Source organism: Micromys minutus (genome assembly GCF_963924665.1).
Source record: "Micromys minutus genome assembly, chromosome: 6".
Classification (NCBI taxonomy): domain Eukaryota; kingdom Metazoa; phylum Chordata; class Mammalia; order Rodentia; family Muridae; genus Micromys; species Micromys minutus.
The window spans coordinates 22,234,068-22,256,216 of NC_137975.1; the positions used below are offsets into that span (position 1 = coordinate 22,234,068).

The 22,149-nt window shown below is 39.6% G+C and overlaps 1 protein-coding gene across 1 annotated transcript in view; it reads left to right on the forward strand.

Moving 5' to 3' along the window:
• THSD7B (thrombospondin type 1 domain containing 7B) overlaps window positions 1-22,149 on the forward strand; it is a gene marked incomplete at both ends in the record, with an annotated part of 731,038 nt that overhangs the window by 688,906 nt on the left and 19,983 nt on the right. The window contains 2 exons of the mRNA XM_080917661.1: window positions 14,117-14,262; window positions 21,637-21,796. Coding sequence (XP_080773787.1) covers window positions 14,117-14,262; window positions 21,637-21,796 — 306 coding nt within the window. The remainder of the gene's footprint in view (window positions 1-14,116; window positions 14,263-21,636; window positions 21,797-22,149) is intronic.

Consider the following 22,149-nt stretch of genomic DNA (forward strand, 5'->3'; position numbering starts at 1 on the left):
GTATTTCTGTATTATCCATTCTCCTGTTGCAGGACATCTAAAGGGAGTATTTCTTTTTTTTATTAGATACTCTGTATTTACAGTTGAGATGTTATCCCTTTCCCTTGCCCTGATCCCATCCCCCTCCATTTGCCTTCACAAAGGTACACTCCATCCTAACACCCTCTCCACCCTGAAATCTGTAGATAGCTTGAAGTTTTAGCCTGCTAGGCATAAAACTACAGTTTCAAACCTTTCCCTAATCCTGACATCTGGAAAACATGCCAGCATTTAAGATAAGGATGTGTTCAGTCATTCCTCTGGTCATGTGGAAAGATTTTGAAAAGTTAATGCCTACTATCCTGGTATCTCCTGATGTCTCCTCTTACTGTCAAGGGGAGAAATAAATTACATGATGTATTTTACTCACTGGAGACAATGAGTTATAAGGCTACCTTCCAAGAACTCAGAATAAACTCATAACAGGTACAATTCCATGAACTTCAAAATCCAGCACTCCAGTGAAAAGATGAGCACTGTGACCAACACTGAAACTAGGAATATTGATTGGTGTAGTAAAACTATAACTGATAGAAAATTACAAGAATCTATCAGGAGAGGGGGACACTGGGGAATTGATATTGTACCCAAAAATTAAATAGCAAAGGTGTGCCTTAAAACCAGTGATACTTAGATATCAGGAAAATACAAATTAAAACAACCCTGAGATTCTTTATCACACCAGTCAGAATGATTAAGATCAAAAACTCATCAACAGAGTGGGAAAAGATCTTTACCAACCCCACATCTGATAGAGGCCTAATATCCAAGATATACAAAGAACTCAAGAAGCTAGACACCAGAGAATCAAACAACCCTATTAAAAATGGGGTACAGAGCTAAACAAAAAGTTCTCAATTGAGGAATATCGAATGTCTGAGAAACATCTAAGGAACATCCTTAGCCATCAGGGAAACACAAATCAAAACAACCCTGAGATTCCACCTCACACCAGTCAGAATGGCTACGATCTAAAATTCAGATGCTGGTAAGGATGCTGAGAAAGAGGAACACTTCTCCACTGTTGGTGGAGTTGAAAACTGGTGCAACCACTCTGGAAATCAGCCTGGCGATTCCTCCGAAAATTGAACATGGTACTACCTAAAGACCCAATTATTCCACTTCTGGGCATATAACCCAGAGAAGCTCCAACATACAACAAAGACACATGCATCACAATGTTCATAGCAGTCTATTTATAATAGCCAGAAGCTAGAAAGAACTCAGATGTCCTTCAGTAGATGAATGGATACAAAAATTGTGGTATATTTACACAATGGAGTACTACTCAGCTATCAGAGACAATGACAATTCTTAAGAAAATGGATGCATCTAGAGAATATCATCCTGAGTGAGATAACCCAGTCACAAAAGAACAGACATAATATGCAGTTACTGATAACTGGATACTAACACCAGAAAGCTCTGAACACCCCAGAAAAAATTCACAGACTATATGAAGTTCAAGAAAAAAAAAAAGAAAAGAAAATGAAAAACCATTATGCTTAATCTTTACACACCAAGAAAACTTTGACTAATTCCAGGTTATATCTTGTTTTACATGTACTTTATGCTCATTGTAACTAGAAATATCTTAATGCACACTATCAAACCTTTAAAAAAAAAACCAAGTACTGACAAAAATGCATTTGTATACTTTTATGCAAAAATGCTTAAAATCTGTACATATATCTTTGTTTTATAAAATAGAGTTGTTCAATTAAAATAAAAAGATCAAAAGCTCAGGTGAAAGCAGATGCTGTGGAGGATGTGGAGAAAGAGGAATATTCCTCCATTGCTGGTTCAATTGCTAGCTGGTACAACCACTCTGGAAATCAGTCTGGCTGTTCTTTAGAAAATTGGACATAGTACTACCTGCGAACCCAGGTATTCCACTCCTGGGCATATACTCAAAAGATGCTCCAACATAAAACAACAGCCAGAATCTGGAAAGAACTTAGATGTCCTTCAATGGGAGAATGGATACAGAAAATGTGGCACATTTACACAATGGAGAACTACTCAGCTATTAAAAACAATGACTTTGTGAAATTCTTAGACAAATCAGTGGAACTAGAAACTATCATCCTGAGTGAGGTTACACACATACACACACACACACACACACACACACACACACAAGGTATGCACTCACTAACTAATAATCAGATAAGTGGATATTAATCCAAAAGCTCAAAATACCCAAGATACAACTCACAGACCACATGAAGCTCAGGAAGAATAAAGAAAAAAGTGTGGGTGCTTCAATTTTCTAAGAAGGGGGAACAAAATACTCAAGGGAGGAAATACAGAGACAGTGTGAAGCAGAGACTGAGGGAAACATCATCCAGAAACTGCCCCACCTGGGGATCCATCCCATATACAACAATGAAACCTAGACACTACTCAGATGTCAAGAAGTATATGCTGACAGAAACCTGATATAGCTGTCTCCTGAGAGGCTCTGCCCGAGCCTGAAAACTATAGAGGTGGATGCTGGCAGCCAACCATTGGACTGAGAATGGGTCCCCAATGGAGGAGTTAGAGAAAGGACTGAAGGAGCTGAAGGGGTTTGCAATCCATAAGAACAACAATATCAACCAATCAACCCCCCCAAATTTCCTAGGGACTAAACCACCAACCAAAGATTACATGGAGGACCCAGGGCTCCATCTGCATATGTAGCAGGAGATGGCCTTGTCTGGCATCAATGGGAAGAGATGCTCCTGGTCCTGTGAGGATATCCCAGTGTAGGGAAATGACAGGGTGGGGAGGCAAAATAAAGTAGGTGAAAGGGTGGGGGAGAACCCACATAGAAGCAGGGGGAGCAGGGAGAGGATAGGGGCTTTCTGGAGGGGAAACCAGGAAAGGGTGTTAACATTTAAAATATAAATAAAGAAAATATCCAATTAAAAAAAAAAAAACTAGTGATGCTATTCCAAAGATGTTCAAGATTTAATCCCACACGCAGTTTCACAACCTTTTGTGTCACAAAAGGCTTTAGGTTACAACCCACAGACAGAAATATGAATATGAGTATCACTTCATTCATATATGCTTGAACCTGGCCTAGATTTGATATAAAAATAAATTAGTAGATTGCACAGCACACTGGGGACTTGTATATGTGACCTCTGGCTTCCTAAGCACCTCCCCTGGAGTTACACCCCACCAGCCTCCAACATCCCCACAGTAACTCTCCTATTGCAACCTTGGGGTTCCCTGTCTCATTTCCTAACTGTGAAAATTCTGTATTTAAGTCACGCCTTCATCCTCACAAGCCTCGGCCTGGAAACAATAAACAGTCAGCACCCATCAAATACAAGTATGCACAGCACAAACGTATCCTTCGGGCTGGAAAGGTTACATGCTGTCATGGGGAAGTATCTGCAGACAGGCTTGTCTCTGCTAAGCAGTGTGCCACCGTGAGCCTTCTGTATGATCTGGTCTTTTGTCCTACTGACTGTGGCTAGGGGACAGAGAGGTAAGATGAGATAAAGGGTACATAGGCACATTGAAGAAGATGAGGGCCTTACCTGAGTGGCAGCCTTCTGCACCTGCAGCTCTGGGCTGACTGCTGTATCGGATGCAGAAGTTCACACTGTTTATGAATTCGCCAGGCTGCTGGCCCCAGTGAACCATGCTTCACTATTAAATTCAGAGTGGCATTGATCTGAGGGAAATTTTGAAATGGGTTCTAACTTTATCTTCCAGGCTCGGGAGCCGCCTCCCTAGCACACACCTGGAGCTTGTCACATCGTTTTTAATTGTGGTAAAGATTTTAAGGTCAGAATGGTTTGGATCCAATTTCTTTTGGTTTAGAGAGAGGCTGGTTCTCAGCTTCTCTGAGGAATCTTTTGAGACAGCTCTCCAAGATCAAAGCTAGTAATAGAAGAGCTTAATATTTGGATTAGTCATGTTCTTTGTCTATTGAGTTTTCATCCAGCTCAGTGGAATATAGAGCTCCCTGTATTTAGCATATCATGAATTATTCATGATTATCACTTAACCAATAAGACTCTGAAAATGTTAATTTCAGAATATGGGTTTCTTTCTTTTTTTTTTTAACTATGTTATACTTTTTCATTCAATGTATATGAGTTGATATTGTTTTTCTATATTGTATAATCCAGCCTGCTTCTTGTATTTCCCAGATGGCAAGTAATTTTTTTCCATCTATTTCAGAGCATAATGAAAAAAAAAAAAACTAATTTTATTTGAGTTCTAAAGCGTGAGAACTTTCCTAGTTGTTCTCATTTTTATTATTAAATTTCAAGATTTCTAGACAAATCAGTAACTTTTACTTTAGTATCTACATAACAATTTGACTGGTGTGGATTTCTTGACCAGGCACAAGGCTAATAGTTATAACAATTCAGACTCGGTCTATGGCATAGTTGTTTTTTATGACAGGAGGTCAGAAAGCTACCTGGGAGAATGGAAAAGGCATGGAACAAAGGCGCAGGACCTTGCTTCACAGCCTGCTTTTCCAAACACAAGATTTGGAACTTTGAAACGCTAACTCGTCTTCTGTCAGGTTCCTGCTACTTTATTCTATAAAATGAGGAAACATCAGCATGGGCTTTTTTTTCCCCTCAGTACTCCTTGGCCAAGAACACAATCCTAATTTGGAGCTGAGTAAGGGGTGGTAACAAAGTCAGCAGAAAGACACAGTGTGTAAGATGCAGAGGCTGCATTTGAACCCAGGTGCTGGTGGCTCTGAGGCCCTTTTTGTTCTGCTAATAGCCCTTTCCACTGGGTATTCTGGAGTTACCTCCTTGCACAAGATCTTGGTTTGATACTATACCACTTTATGAAAGTTATTATACTATGTGCATATAATGCAGAATAAGCAGAGGAACTCTTAGCGTGGAAAATGGGCACATGAGTGCTTTAAGAAGTAGGAAGATGGCTGAAAATAAGCAAAACACATTATGTGAAATTCTCAAAGAATTCATTTTTCTCTGGAAAATAAAGAAGAGATTCTTCTGAATGTACTCTCAACATCATGTAATGTCTCATCTGTCTTCTATTAATATTATAGACAAGAAATTAATGGCCTTAATGGTCTCTTCAGAAAAGAAGGGACAGAGTAGCTCCAAGATTGCTAGAATCCTTCTCTATGACCTTTTCGTCTTGGACCCTTGGGACCTCTCCCTTTCAGTACTTACACAGTTTCTGTGCATTATAGGCCCCTGCCTGTTTTCATTTGTATTCACCTAGTTGCTGTGATGGTTGAGAACCAAACAGCAGGTAAGCAGTTAAATCACAGTCAACCACCAAAACCCTAGAGCTCTTACAATGAAGCTAACGTAACGGTACTCAGTCATCCATTCAACGACCTCTTCTGATACCACAGTCTGTCTTGACCTCTAAATAGTCTCTTTCCTTTCCCCGGTAACTGCGTCTCCCTCAGACAGATGATTCTGCCTGAGACCAAAGCCACCTAGAGTCCAGGAGCCTCTGTAGTCATCTCTTCTGAGTTGTGTGTGCTCTAGGATAAAAGATGTCTGGGAACTGGGAGCAATTTTCAGATGACCCAAGGAATTTTTCTAGAGTTCCAGCCTGTGGGCTGAGCTCTGAGTGAAGCCTTATTCCCACATCTTTCATCTCTAACAAAGCCCAGCACATGGCCAAGAGCTGGTTGTAAATCACGGCTCAGCACTGAAACTTCTCAGCATCGTCTGCCATTAGCCCTGCTCCCAAATTCCACTCCAGCAATGTCCACATTTAAAATTAACATGAAAATTGTAGGTGATATTTGTTAAAAGAACAGCTTCAGTCATATTGTAGTACATTACCACCTGCTTGCAATGGGGTATTTCATATGCAGTGAAACTTTGCACTATTCTTGATAATTCACTAGGATGAGTACATAATCCTGCATAAATAGTTTTCATAGGAGAGGGGCACAGACATGTTACTCTAAGTTAGTTTTTGTTAAAGGAATCTATTAAGTGTATGAATTTGGAAGACAAGTTCATAGAAAGTCAGAGGGAAAGGCTAAATGAGTACCAGTCTTTCTCTGTTTTATTGGATATTTTATGTATTTACATTTCAAATATTAGCCCCTTTCCCCCTGTCCCATACCCCCTCCCCCTTACTCCTGCTTCTATGAAGATGCTCCCACTCCCATTATTCCAGTTCCACCTCATCATCCTGACATTCCCTTACACTGGGGAAATGAGCTTTCACAGGACCAAGGGTCTCCCCTCCTATAGATGCCAGATAATGTCATCCTCTGCTACATATGCAGCTGGAGCCATGGGTTCTTCCATGTGTGCTCACTGGTTGGTGTTTCAGTCTCTGGGAGCTCTGGGGGACTGCTTGATATTGTTGTTCTTCCTTTGGGGTTGCAAACCCCTTCTGCTACTTCAGTCTTTTCTCTAGCTCCTCCATTGGGGTTCCCGTGCTCAGTACAATACTTAGCTGCAAGCATCCTCCTCTGTATCAGTAAGACTCTGGCATAGCCTCTCAGGAGATATCCATATCAGACTCCTGTCAGCAAGCACTTCAAAAAACCTAGCAACTAAATTATAGCACCTAACACACATGACAAGTGCCTGATGAGAAAGCACATGCATTTGGAGTAAAGCAATCATGTGTTATAGTACTAATAGTGATTCTGCAAAGATTATGTCATTTCTCTGGGTTTCAATTAATTATGCCTTCAATTAAAATGGTAATAGGTGATCCTGAAATGCAGCCCCTGATAGAGGTCCTGTTGAAGTGATTTGTTTGGTGGGCTGATGGAATGCAGACTAGAGAGAATTACTGTGAGGGGAATGGAAACAGAACAAGGAAGAGAAAGAACTAAGGAAGAACTGACATATGATCCCTGTCTGGGTCAAGGCACATGGAAGCCATGACCAAAGCCTTTCCTCAATAGTGAAGAGTGCTTTCCCAGTGCTAAGCTTCTCAGAAAACCTGCCTTAACTACAAAGAAACATGGTGTAAGTTAAAGTGAACATGACCCTCTATCTGCTTCTGTCTCATTTATTGTATCCTTTGCTAGTGTTTGTTTGTTTTTGAGCAATAGTAAATAAGCAGATGCTTAAACCAAGACTACATCTGTAGGGATAGGAAGTAGAAAGTGTAAGCCTTTTATTCAATTATTTACTCTTAGGGTAGCCATCAAGATAGACCAGTGTTACCCTGAATTTTGTGAGAGTCCCCTATTACACATGATAATTGACCAGCTCCTTGGAGATTTCAGCCTCTGGGTAACCATTCCACACCAATGACTACACTTTATACTTAAATGTTTCTACTCATATTAAAAATAAATACTGTCTCACTGTGAAGGGAAAGTAGTTCCGTTGTTGCTTCAGCAGTGTGTCTCCATGGCTGCACACTTGGTCCACAAGCATTGGTGAGTGGATTTATGTGGGTTGCTCAGATGTATCCTATAATTACTGTTGGAGGATCTTGGACAACTCTGTCAGTGCTCCTTCTGTTATTCTGGTTTTCTATCCATCATCCCTTACCTATACATACCCTTACCTACACTAACACTACTCACTGCATTGCTTTCTTGAATCATATCAAAACTGTCTATAGTTATACAAAACAGCTAACTCTGCAACTTTGCTTTAGGCTCCAGAGGAATTCTTGGTTGAAGCATGCTTTATGAGAGAGCCTGATGACCAATGAGATCCAGTTGGACAAGCAAAATGGGCAACTGCTGGATTTTTTTTCTCTTTGTATGAGACAATTTTCATTAAAAAGAAATCTTTTATGCCTATATTGAGAAACGTAAGTCCAAGCAGCAGAAGGCAAGAACATGGCCAAGGGAATCATCCTCTTTTCACTGTGGAGCCTTGGGATACATATAACAGCACCATTTACTGTCACCCAGAAAACCCTACCAGAATATAATGAATGTGGCAGTTTATTAATTTTACAACTGTGAACACTCCATAAGCAACATGATACAGGAAACAACAGGTACTGTAGTTTGTGAATTCATCACAGGCCTAAGTCTCACGTTTAGAAGTAATATAAAAGAGTATTCATGAAAACATATATATATATATATATATATATATATATATATATATATATATATATATATATACATACAAGAATATACAGACTGCACAGGTTATATTTAGGAATACATGTGTAGATCTATATACTACATAAACAATAATTGATGAAAATAGGGCTGTGATTTGAAAGAGACCATTGAAGGGTATGGAGAAAGATTTGAAGGGAGGGAAGCAAAAAGAGAAGTGTTATAATTATATCATAATCTTATATTATAATATTAAAAATTCAAAATGTAAGCACTTTAACAAGTGCACACTATATTTTAGACACCTCAGAGGATGTTCATATACAGTGTGAGATGCACCTAGTTTATTCTCATCATCTGAATGTTCTGCACTTTTGATATGGGGGTCTATTCTCTACATATTGCATATCATTAGGATGCTCAGGAGCTTATCAAATCCATTCTCCTTTCCACAACTTCCTTCTGTTAGCACCATTCTACCACTGGTCAGGGACTGCGTTAATCAATTCCCAGCTTCAGATGAAATGAGGACCCACAGCAAAGGCGTTATTAAAAGGGTGATCTTCACATTAAATATTCAAAGGAAGCCAAGGCACAAAAAAGTGGCCGAGAGATCAAAGACTTTATGATCATGCTACAAATACCAGTCATGGGAAATGGATTTTCATAGTGTAATCAGGAACTTATGGAAGGAACCTGCTTGGCAGAATGTACTCCTTATCCTGATGGTGAGCACATCGTCATAATTATGATCTGTATGGTACTCGGCACTGGATAAACTCAGTTACAGACTTCTAAGTTCCAGAAAAAGAATCCCATTTAAACATTTTTAGTACTTATTAAAAATAATTTCATTTCCATTTAAAAGATACTCGCTTTTAAATGACATTTTCCCCAACCTGAATTATCCTCAGATAATAAGGTCCTTCCATATTCTTAGTTTTATTTTACAGAACAGGAAATTCGTGCTCAGAGGACCTTCATAGAGTTCCATCATTTCCTAGCTGTTAATTTCAAAGAATTATTTCCAACTACAGATGACTGGTGCCAAGCCCAGTTTCTTTCCACTGTGCCTCAGCTGCTTTAAAATCTTCTCGCTCCATCCTTGCTGTGATTTTTTAAATTCCTGTAGTTTGACTATATCCTCCCCGTTTCCCCTCCTCCAGCAGAATTCATAACCATAAACCAGGCTGTCAAGACTCCCCACTGCTTGTGGCCTCTAATAGTCGCTGCTCAGAGAAGCTGGTGAGGCTGAGGTTCCATCCAGTCTGAAGTGGATCCTGAGAAGCCTGCATCAGATTCACTCTGACTTGATGATCAAGCCTGCATCCTGGTGCCATCTGAATCTTCTCTTGTTCCACTTCCAGTTTGATAGTTCGGAATTGGTGAACCTTTAGTTGTAGGGATACATTACATATTCAATATAATAAAGATATTCAAAATAATAAAACGAAAAAGAAAAGATGACATAATGGAAGATGAGAGAGTCTGGAGAAACCCCACATCTGTTCATACTTCCCCATCTTTACTGGAAATGTGTAGGTAGAACCCTAAGCAACCTTGAAGAATAAGGTGACTTAAAGAAAGATTTACTGTATGCTTCTTGCTGGTGATGGGCACATTCAAAGATCTTATCTTTGTATCTGGGTAGCAAAAGAGAAGTAAGCCCTATGGCTGTGCTCCTTATGACGGGCCTTTGGGTCTCACTGTTTAAAACTTAACATCATCATTGTTTATAATACTCTTAACAATTCTTCAAGGATGTCATACAATGTCACTCTTGCCCTCTTCATTGCAATAAAGCCTCCCAATCTACCCCCATCTCTTCATCCTTTCATCCTCACAAGGCCTCCCAACCCATCTCTACCTCCTTCCCATAATGCTTCTCATCGACTCCCACTGTCTTACTCCCCCAACTTCATATGCTTTTTATTTTATTTTAAAACTCACAGTGCCATTTGAACTCCATAATATGAGTCTATTACCAGAGCAAGATTGACCTAACAGGAAACATTCCCTTAAGGAAAAATAACTCTCCCTCCCCTAGAAACCATTCATAGTTCCTCAGAAGTACCTTCCCTTCCTGCCAGAATATCAATTAGCTTGATTTTGTGCAGGCCGTCACTGCTGCTCTGAGTTCATGAAGGCAGGGTTCTTATCATGTCGAGAAAACACTGTTTCACTCAGGTCCTCCTTAGTCTCTAGTTGGTATCATCCTCTTAGGATCCATGATCCTTAGGGCAAGCTGTACTACAGATGTCAGATTTGTGGCTGAATGTCCCACTAATGTTTATGCAATCCACTTTGATCAGTTGTGAGTTTCAGTACTAACTACTATACTTCATTAATAAGGTATGAGAGATTCACTGATCTATGAATAGAGAGATATGAATTTACTATGTTCATTGAGAAGAATGATCTGAGTCCAAAGAAGCTCCCTAAGCATTGATTCTTGGCCAGAATTACAGTGTGTGTGTGTGGGGGGGGGGGTGTATGTTTCCTCCCATGGAGTGTGACTGAAATCCAATTAGAAATGCAGAGGTGAATGCTCTCAGCCAACCATTGGACTGAAAATGGGATCCCCAATGAAGAAGTTAGTAAAAAGACTGAAAGAGCTGAAGGGGTTGCAACCCCACAGAAGGAACTACAATATCAACCAACAAGACCCAGAGCTCCCAAAGATTAAAACACCAACCAAAGTACTCTTGGAGGGACCCATGTACATATGGCTCCAGCTGTATATGTCCAAGAGGATGGCATCAATGGGAGAAGAGGCCCTTGGCCCTGTGAAGACTGGATGTCCTAATGTAGGAGAATGCCAGGGCAAGGAAGTGGGAGTGAGAGGGTAGGTGGATGGGGGGAGACTCTCATAGAGGGAAGGACAGGCAGAGACTGGGATAGAAGGATTCCAAATGGGAGACTGAAAAAGAGGATAACATTTGAAATGTAAGTAAAGAAAATATCAATTAAAAAAAGAAAGAGAAAACAAAAGAAAAAAAAGTGGCTGTGAAGCTCCTGTAACATTCATTCCACTATTGCATGCCTTGGGAATGACTCACCACACTGGTCATTATTGTAGTTCATGTTTGCAGTTGAGTAAGACTGTTGGTGACTGATCTCTCAGCAAACTACACAGCACCTTCCATTACTATGAAAACAAACCAACTAGGAAGAAGCTCCCTGATCAGTACCAACTCAATTTCTCCATATCCTAAAGCCACATGTGTGCAGTATCTTCAGCAATAAAATCGTACCATCAAGGTCTCATATGCAACTAAGAAAAGTGGCAGTAAATTAGGGGTAATGGGGTGTCTCTGGGACACATGTAACCAACAGTTCAATGAAGGAATCACACATCTGGTAGTATGTTTTTTATTTGAATACTTAGGGTTCTGGGAGAAGTGTTTCTCCTATGTAAATTAGCTTTAATTAATGTTTTATATGGATATAAAATACAGTGTGTGTGTGTGTGTGTGTGTGTGTGTGTGTGTGTGTGTGTGCAGCTGATAAAATAGTAGGTTTCCAAATGACTCTTTCAAACATGTCTACATGTCGGTTATTTCCTAACTCTACCTGTCTCTCATTCCATTCTTCTATATCTTTCTCCACCTAAAACTCCCTCCCTATTATCCCCCCTTTTCTATTTGTATCACCTGTAACACTATTAACTTTCCCTCTGCACTTACTAGATTTCTTTCACTTTTATCTACAACAAAAAATACCTGTCACTTAAATGGAAATAAATAAAAATATTCTCAACTACTCGCCATCAGCATACGAACAGTTATATGGTCATGATAAAATGCAGTATTTTATCATTACATCATAAATATAATTACAGAAACAGAAAGCCATGCAACTATAATACATTAGGTATTTTGACCAATAAAATAGACAGGAGATTTAAACTTGTGATGTTGTTGATCAAATGTCACATGAACTCTTGAGCCAAATATGTTCATAGGCTGTAGATAGCATTTTATAAATGATGCTTGACTTACAACTTGATTTTAATGGTTCTGGGAAATGTTTAAATGGACATCCGGGCTCTCTCTGTGTTCAAGATGCATAGTTACTCAGCAATCCCATATCATCACCAACACAAATTCCTGTGACAAATGGAAAAATGTTCTTTTGGTATCTCCCACAATCTTCCTCTGTAGCGATCACTCCCAGTCTCTTGCAATTTCAACCAGACAGAATAGTTGAAGCTTCCTGGTTATGGCTCTTATTCTCTGCATGACTAGTGTTTAAATTTAGGCAACTGACCCTGGCTGGTGTGATAAGGATTTATTTTTCTTACTTGTAATATAGACAGATAACATTTTTTCTAGAATTGTTTAATTATATAGGTCAGTACATATAATTTGTTTAGAATATTGTCAAGTATATGGTACCACTTCAATGAGTACTTTGATAATGTTATCTAACATTTTTGATAACCTAATGTAATGTAGATATTTTTAAAATATGAAATAAATACATAATCAATTAGGGATTTTCAGTAACACTATCTTTTTATAACACAGTTTTACATGTGCTAGGCAGGTGCTCTACCACTGAGCTATACCCCACTGAGCTATACCCCACCCTCTCAATTAGTTCCCTTTTCAATTAGTACTTAATGTGCAGAGAGTGCTATGTCAGTGACAGGACTCAACCACCAAAGAATTTAGATTCTCAGGACCTACCTGGTTTTCTTCAAGTTTCTTCAAACAGAATTATTTGGCCCCAAGATCTGTGATAATATTATGAATGTCAGCAACTATTCTGGTCCTATGAAAGTATGCTACCCCAGGATTTCAAGGAAAAGCTAGGGAAATGTGGTTCTGTTTCCCTTTGGATATAAATGTGAGATCTTACTTGTTTTCTAGAAGATTCTAGGATTTTCTTTAGATATTTTTTTCCTCACAACTATTCTAGCCCTAGGTGCTCAGGGTTGATCATCTCTCCTCCTCCATACATTCTCTTCTCATAGTGCATCTGCTTGTAGCTCTTCTGTTTCAAGTTCAGTATCAAGAAAAAAGTCTCTGATTCACTCTGGCATAGAGGGATGCTTCAGTGCATACTCCTGTAAAACTTATTCTTCTTTAACAAGTGTCAAATATGTTGTTATAATTCACTTTGTAACAATGAAATATTATGTTCACAAACAAGACAAATTGTATTAGATAATAATTAAATTAAATGTGTCTCATACTCATCATAAAAACCCAGTATCAAGGGGGCTTTGGAAAGGGAAGAAGAGGCTCAGCTGAATCGTTTGTGCCACTCCATTCACATTTCCGTTGAGCTTATGCTGGAAGGGCTTCTATGATAGGAAGAGACACCGTTATTTCCTTGGCTGCTTATAAATCCACCCTTTCATTTCACTGTGACATAAAGTACCTTTGTTTGAATATATATGCATTTAAGAATCATTGGTTCCCCTGTATAAGCCAGCCTACAATTTTCCATGCGCTCAGTGAAGGAAGAAATAAATGGATCCACATTTTTTTGGAAAATTGTCTGTTGAATTAACTGATGAAAACTGTGAGATCCTTGAGATGTGACCTTTCTGTTGAATGTCTAAAGAAACGTGGCTTATATGTCACTCATACTTCACTAATTTAGACCCTAACAGACAAAAACAGATATTCTTTTATTTATTTGTGTCTAATATTTGTTCCTCTGTTATCAGAGAAGATATATATGGCTATTTTACCACTAGAGCTAATACATAGCAAGATGTCTTGATCACAATAAAGATTAATAAGTATTTGCTAAGTAAAGTTGCATTATATCATTTACAAAATCAGCCTGTTTGACAGGTACAGAATTCAGACCCAAAAACTGATATAGAAATGAGAAGAATTTTAGATCTTTTGAAACATCAATCTTGAGAATAATTTATGTCTCTATAACTCTAAGTTGAAATGGCAAAAAAAAAATAGAGAGTGAATGGTCAGGATATAATTCGGTGTAATATAATAAAGACTTAAATGTACAATGCAAGAACTCTTCCCTCCATTTCCAAGCCAAAAATTGACCAATAACTGACACCTCCCTTATTATTTTTAGGTCGAATGAGCCGGACTCGATTTATCATTATGCCAACCCAGGGAGAAGGTCGACAATGCCCCACAGAACTCACCCAGCAGAGACCCTGCCCAGTGACACCCTGTTATAGCTGGGTCCTTGGCAACTGGTCTGCATGTAAATTGGAGGTAGGTCATGCCATGACACTTAGAGACTGCTTCCCATTCTGTGGAAAGCACTTGTCTCATCAAAAACAGTGATTGAATAAATTATACAGCACCAGATTCTGAGCACATGTTATTTTTAACACAAGGAAGAACATGGGAAAATGCAAGCGAGTTAGTTTCACGCAGAGTGACGCTGCTAAGAGTCTAAACAGCCATTCATTAAGCACTGATTATAATAAGCTAGGTCAAGAAACTGCCAATCTCTTCAGCATCCTCAGGAATTCTATGTGTTTTTATTTCTTTGCTTGCTGAGAATATCAAAGCATTCTTTAATTAAGCAGAACCCTGACTCTGTAGAAAAGCACAGCTTGCTTTGGATTATGATTTTTAAAAGTTAACTTTCAGCTTTGACAGTGCCTTGCAAATGGACAGAAGATGACAAAGGGGCGAAAGCTATAGTCTAACGTTATTACGCTAACCAAGGTTACTACCCTTTCTTCAATAATTGCTTTTTTATTGGCCTGAGATATAAATGCTTAGTGACATCATTGTAGGCCACAGACCCCCGAGCTTGTGCTTGATCAGCAAAGATCAGCTGCCGTGAATTCTCGCTGGCTTCTGACTTAAGTAAAAGTGCATCGATTTTCTTTATTTCTGTCTTACGGTAGTTTAACCTTCAGTTCATGTTCTGGAGCATATTTTAATTAGGCAGCAAAAATTTGGGTTACACATTAAGAAATCTCTCGAGTATTCTCATGAAGATGTTTAGTGCCCCTGCCAGGATCGCCACATTGAGCAGCTTTGGAATCCTGCTGAAATTCCATGTTTCTTAACAGGTCTTAGAGGAACAAAGTGATGGGGTGTGCTTGTCCCCTCTTCCTGTTTTGTCTTGTTTTATGTTTTGAAGGTAGTCATGCAGATTGATAGATTTAGAAATAACCTAACAGCTCTAAGTCTACTTGACTGAAGATCTCGGAATTCTTTGGGCATCTGAAGTGTTATCTGAAAATGACTGAAATCAAGAAAAAGGATAAAATGGTCCCTGTTATAATTATGACAATTTTGAAAGAATAAATAAGGAGTGTAAGGAGCCGTTATGGTGCAAGGGTGAGCAGAGTTAACAAAAATAGAAGACAGAGGGTGAGAAAGGGGGAGAAGCTCGGGACAGAAAATGGGTACACTCCAAGTCTTATCTAGCATACATCCTGTTTGCCTTAGTGCCATCCTTTTTCCTTCTCGGTTATCAGCAGTCTTTTAGTCTTTGACAAAGTCCAGCAATTTGTCTCACAGGATCATGCTGGGCAAATGCCCAGTGGAAGCTGTTATTTTCATGTTGACCTTCTGCCAGAACCACAGGGACAAAGGTGAGCAGTGTCCATGGTGCTTGGTAGCAATGGTCTAGGTGTAGGATAGTGGTTTCCCTGCTGTGTCATTAATTTAGAGGACCCAGGGGCCCATGGGAACAAGAGTTGGCTCTTGCCTCAGGAAATGGTAAAACTCCCTTGAATTCTAGACAGAGTGAGTCCTATCACCTGCACTTGGTAGCGATGTCCTTACTGTAGTCCACTTTATGCTTCCATACCTACCTGCACAGTGTTCTTTCCTATGAGTTTGAGGTGGATTTGAAGCTTGTTAAAGACCTGGTAAACACTGATGGGAACAGATGCAGAGATCCTCAGCCGAACATTAGGCAGAACTCAGTGAATCCTGTGGAAGAAGGAAAGAAAGATTGTAGGAGCCAAAGCAGTCAAAGATACCACAAGAAAACCCACAGAACCAATAGACGTGGACTCACATGAACGCACTGAAATGGAAATGACAATCAAGGAGCCTACATGGGGTCTAACCTAGGCCCTCTGCAGATATGTAATAGTTCTGTAGCTTGGTATTTTCACTGGATTCCTTAACAGAAGGCTCAGGGGCTCTTTTTGATGGTTTACTTGCTTCGGGGACCCATTTCCTACTACTGAGCTGTCTTGCCCAGCTATAATATGAGGTCAGGTGCCTAGTTTTATTATAACTTAATATGCCATGTTTGGTTGATATCCCTAGGAGGACTGCCCTTTGCTGAAGGGAAAGGGGAGAAGAGAGGATTGGGGATGGGGTGAGGGTGGAGACTTACAGGAGAGGAGGGAGGGGAAACTGCAGTGGAGATGTAATATATGAAATATATGAAAATAGATAAAGTTTAAACCACAAAAATAAAAAAAAAAGATGCTGCAATCACAAACTCTTAGCTGCAGCCTTCCTCCATCTGGTGGATAATGTCAGTCACTTAAAAGCAAATAGCTCAAAAGAAAAAAAAAACATAAAAGCAGAGATGCGAAAGAAAGAACTCAGGGACAATCTCTGGGCTGACTGCCCTGAGTTCCCTATGTATCTGACTTTCCTGAAGCCTGCTAATTCTTTGTGAAACAAATACTCAGGATATTGTTGCTAAAGTGTCTTTTCTTAAATATAGATCTAAGTTTGGGGCATTGCTGATTAAATTACATGCAGACTTTCCACCCAAAGGAAGACTATCTCTGCTTCCCCTGTCTGCACACGTTCTAACCCCCTGGGTGTCTGTCAGTGATGGTGGTAACAGCATGTCAGTGGCTGCTTGACTTTGGAAAGTGTCAGGCAACAATGATGGAGGCTTGAAAATGGCACTGTGGATGTGACAAGTCTACCTATATTTTTCATAGAAAAGCATTAGCGAAAATTGGACTGACTTTATCCACCAGATGGAGGAATATGCCAGCTAAGAGTTTATGATTGCAGGGTCTTTATTTTAGTTTTTGCTGTTTTAAAATTATATATATATATATATATATATATATATATATATATATATTCATACTCTGTTAGTTCTACCTAAGTTCCTCAGCCACTAACGTCTTTTCATGAATAGTTGAGACCCTGAATTCTAACAACCATAATATTGTTTACAGTTCTGACAAGTTTTAGCTGTGTCCCCTCCCACCTTGTCAATTATCTAAACACTCCAAACATCATTTTCTTATCTAGCTTATGAGACTAGCAAACAGACTGACTCCTGGATGCCCTCCCCATTAATTCTAATACCTTCAGAATCTCCAGTTTTTCATTGCTGTCGTATTTGCATATAACCTATATCTTCATTTACTTGTATACATTAGAATTGCTTCAGTAATTGTTTTGCTAATTACTAAGATATAAGTGATATGCATACATTTGCTATGTGCCATAAAAAAATAATGGCACCCCAATGAAAGCTAGAGAAAGGATTGAAAGAGCTGAAAGGTTTGTAACCTCATGGAAAGAACACCATCAACCAGCCAAGACACTGAGGTGGAGAAGGTGATTGGGAGAGGGAGCACCTTCATGGAAGCAAGTTGAGGGGGAAGAGGGAGGTTAGTGGAGAGAAAAGGGTATAACATTTGAAATGTAAATACAGAGAATATCCAATAAAATTTTTAAAAAATGACAAGAAAAAGAAAACCTATGCAAGTTCAGTCTGAAAATATTTTATTTTTACAAAACTGAATCCTCAATTGATCAAATCTGAAACTGTAGAACATTGATTCTTGCAGATATTTTTAAATAATATATATGAAATATATATATATATATTATGTAAGGTAAATTAAGAACTCAGTGAAATGTCTTTGCTACCATAAATTTGATTGGAACTATAGTGATGTTTATTAGTGTTATCTGACTGTTCACATCTGGTAGAGGGGAAAATCCACTAAGGACCAAGGCAGCAGAGTGTGTTGGAGAACACTTCCTGTTTACCACATTGCTCCAAGAAGCTGGGCTCTGCCTCCCAACTGTTGTGTGTAAATTCTGTACAAGGGAGTGCTTGCTTCATGAATGGAAGTGTCACTCAGATGCTGATTTCTTTTCATATAGTAGCTGTCCTTAATAGTGTAAGAGATTAGGGTTGAATATGAGCTGATCCCAAGATACACATCAGGAGCCGATCACTGTTTATCTTGGTTTTTAAGATGATCCCCCAGTGGAGGCTCTGTTCCTGCACTGTCACACAAGCTGTCTGATGAAATGCAAAACAAAAAAAAAATCCTCTCATTGATGCATCTCTCAGTTAAAGGTATCAAGGACTTTCGAAGGCCACATCTGCTCAGCATCTTCAGACTTGTTTCCAAGTATAAAGAGTCCTAATACTCATTTGCACAAATGCACCTAGCAAATTCAGCAGAGCCAACTTCAAATTACTAAGTTATGAAGGAACACTCCCCGCCAAAAACAGGAACTTTGGTTTATTCTTGTTATTTCTCCATTTTGGGGCAGCGAGTTTTTATTAGAACATTTGTTTGGAATGTTATGCTGTGGGTTGATATTAAACTTTTCTCCAAAATGGCATTTAGTCCTAAAATTATGGTGCTTTTCATAACTAAATGATGCAATAGAAGTGATCCAAGCAGTGATAAGACCTTGATAGATGCAGTCTGGGATCTCACTCTCCTGTACTGACAGGAGCCTGATATAGCTGTCTCCTGAGAGCCTGACAAATACCGAGGTAGATACTCTCAGCCAACCATTGGGCTGAGAATGGTGTCCCCAATGGAGCAGTGGGAGAAAGGACTGAAAGAGCTGAAGAGGTTTACAACTCCATAGAAAAAACAACAGTATCAACAAACCAGACCCCCCTGAGCTCCCAGAGACTAAACCACCAACCAAAGAGCTCACACAAAGGAACCCATGACTCCAGCTGCATATGTAGCAGAGGGTTTTCTTATTGGGAGTCAACAGGAAGAGAGGCCCTTGGTCCTGTGAATGTTTGATGTATAGGGGAATGCCCCAGTATAGGAGAATGCCAGGTTGGAGAGGTGGGAGGGAGTTGGTGGGTATGTGGGTGAGGGGGCACTCTCATAGGGAAAGGGGTAGTAGGGATTGGAGAGGGGGATTCCAGGGGAAAAACTGGGAAAGGGATAACATTTGAAATGTAAGTAAAGAAAATACCTAATTTAAAAAAAAAAAGAAGACTGGCTACAAATATAAGAGAAGAGAGATAATAGTATGAGGGTGTTAGAAGGTTCTATCCTCGTGATAGACCCAGGAGGATGAATGTCCTTTTGCTACTGAGGACAAGCAGAAGGCCCATCTACAATGAACTTGCACCTTAGTCTTGATTATCTTAAACTCCCATAGGGAGTGCATATCTGTCACTTATAAATTATTCAGCCTAAGGTACTGTGTTATAGTAGCATGAACAGACTCCTCAATCAACCAACTGTAATTGCTGTCAAGTTTTTATTTTCTTATAAAGTTTTGTTATAAATAATAAATTGGTGTTCCCAATTTATATACTGCCTCGGGTTCTTTATGCTTTAAACTGCTGTAATTTCAGTTTCCCCAAATTGAAACTTTCATTTTTTTTGTCAGTTGACCATTTTATTTATCCTCCAAGATCCCCAGAGTATGTGAGAAATCTGAAAATATTCAACCTAGCATTTAGTATATTTTTTCTATACATTAATGCTTGTAATAAAGTTTATTTCTAAGTTGGACACACTGAGAGAATAGTAGTCTGTAAGTGATTAGAACAAAAACTACAATACAGACCCAGGAGACTGCAAAAATTAGTTTCTTGTTCTTTGGGACCATTATTAAATAAATAAAGCCTACTAGAACTCAGGCATTGTGTTATGCCACAGTATTTGATCTGGTGACCAGGATGACTGTCATGTGACTGGCAGATGAACAGTGGAAATGTTCTGAACCTGTTCAAACAGAGGTGATTCACATCTTGAATGAGACAGGATGAGGCAGAAAGAACTCATGAAGTTCTTCAGAACAGCATACGTTAAGCACTTATGATATTTATTTCTGGAACTTGGTGCTTTGGATCACAGCTAACTATAGCTAGCTGAATTCTCGCTACTGAATATCATTATCCTTGCCCTGTGTGAAAAGCACCCAAGCTGGTGGTCTGTGGTATCTTTTCTCTCTAGCAGACACCATGAGCTCCCTTGATGCTGTGAAGCTTATGCAAGCATGTCTAGTCAGTGCCAGCTACCCATGAAAGGATAAACACCTACTCCATGCCCAGAATCAATGATAGCCTGACTACATTGGCTGACACCTTGGTCTTTTTGCACTTATGCTTCTGCAAGAGCGGTAGCATCTCCAAGGTCCAGGCACTGCCATATCTATCCTCTGCGACAGGAAGGAGCAAGAAAGGGATGAAACACAAGCTTTTGCTGTAGAGGGTTGTACATCTGTCACCTAAATGAAGATATGGTCTCATTCCCTGCCCCGCCTCTTCATAGAAAAGACACACAGAGTAATCAAAATAACAAAAGGAAATAGAAAACTAGCTCTCTACCAGCTTATGGACTTAGTGGGCATGAATTAAACATGGTTATATAAAAATTGGTACCAGAATGAACTCTGATCAGTGAACATAGGATTCACAGAGTTTCTGGCATTATAAATGTGTCCCCTGTACCTCAGTTCCCTTATGCTCTATGGGTAGTGCTGAGGTATGGGATGCCACATCTGAAAGACATGATGAGTGACCCCCATGCATTTGCAGTTATTTGTGACACTGAATCCAGCATGACCTGGGCTTGCTTTCCTTCCTTTTCTGCTTCAGTTCTGTCTGACCCTTCCCACTGCCATCCTGGCACAGGATCTTCTTTCCATTAAAGCTCCACCTCCAGCTCTGCTTCCTAGGTATATGTGAGCCAATGGAGCTGTCAGCTGAAGTCATCCAACTTTCCAAAGAACTTCCTTCTGAGATGAGCACCTTATCAAAATCCTGGCGAAGATGCCTATCTCCTGAGTGCCTGCCAAAACCTTGAGAACAAGATAACTTCCATCAGCACACACTTGGGCTCTAGAAACACCAAGCCTTTTACCTCTCCATTTCTGTTTCTGTAAGGCACTGTAAGAATGTCCCTCACAGCCTAGCTTTCTGGGTGATGCTAGCCTGAAACATCCTCAGAGCATTTTACTCAGGATGAAAACCACGCTGGAAAAATAACTTCGAAGAGCAACAGAGAAAAAGCAGTTTTATTTGAATCCTAACCTGATTGGGGGGGGGGGGGGAACCATATACGGCAAAGAAAAAAAATTAGAAAAATTAAAGAGAAATTCATAGCCTGGGGCTGTGCATGTTCTCTGGGAGATGATTGAACATCAGGCTATGTTCTCATATACACAGAGACAAATTATGTATTTTTTTCTCATTTTGCCAATTCTATCCAAGTGAACAGTCTTATTCTGGGGACATAAATTCTAAAGCAAGTGCTTGTGTTTCTACATTTTGCCTGTCAACCCCTGAAATTCAGTGATGCTTTGTGGTCAACAGGTGAGAGGGGATTCTAAAAAGAATGAAGCTGTTGTGTACCCTTGGAGTTTCCTTGGGGAGCAAAGCTCTGAGATTTGGCTACTTTCTTCTCTTAGGGTGGAGATTGTGGGGAAGGAGTCCAGGTGCGCAGCTTTTCCTGTGTAGTCCACAATGGCTCCATATCCCACACAGCTGTGCAAGTGGAGGATGCGCTGTGTGGTGAGGTCCCCTTCCAAGAAGGAATCCTGAAGCAGCTGTGTTCTGTGCCTTGCCCAGGTGTGTAATGAGCAGCGACCTCAATGGTAGTCTCATTTTTTTTTTAGTTATGCTGATTTTTTTCTTTTAAAAAGCTCTATCATATCAATGTTGAATTATTTATTTGATTTAATGCATTTGAACTGTAACATTTTAAAAGACACTGAGTAAGGAAACGAAAGAACAAAAAAAGCACCAACTTTGAAAACAAAAACTACACTAGAATCCCATCTCATTCACTGTCCTCACGAACCAGTAGATTCAGCATCTAGATAACACTCTGGTTCAGCAGTGTTTCCACATCGCCCAAAACTCAGGATGCTCACTGGATCTTGAGATTGATGATCCTGGGAGACAGCACAGCAAGAATGGGG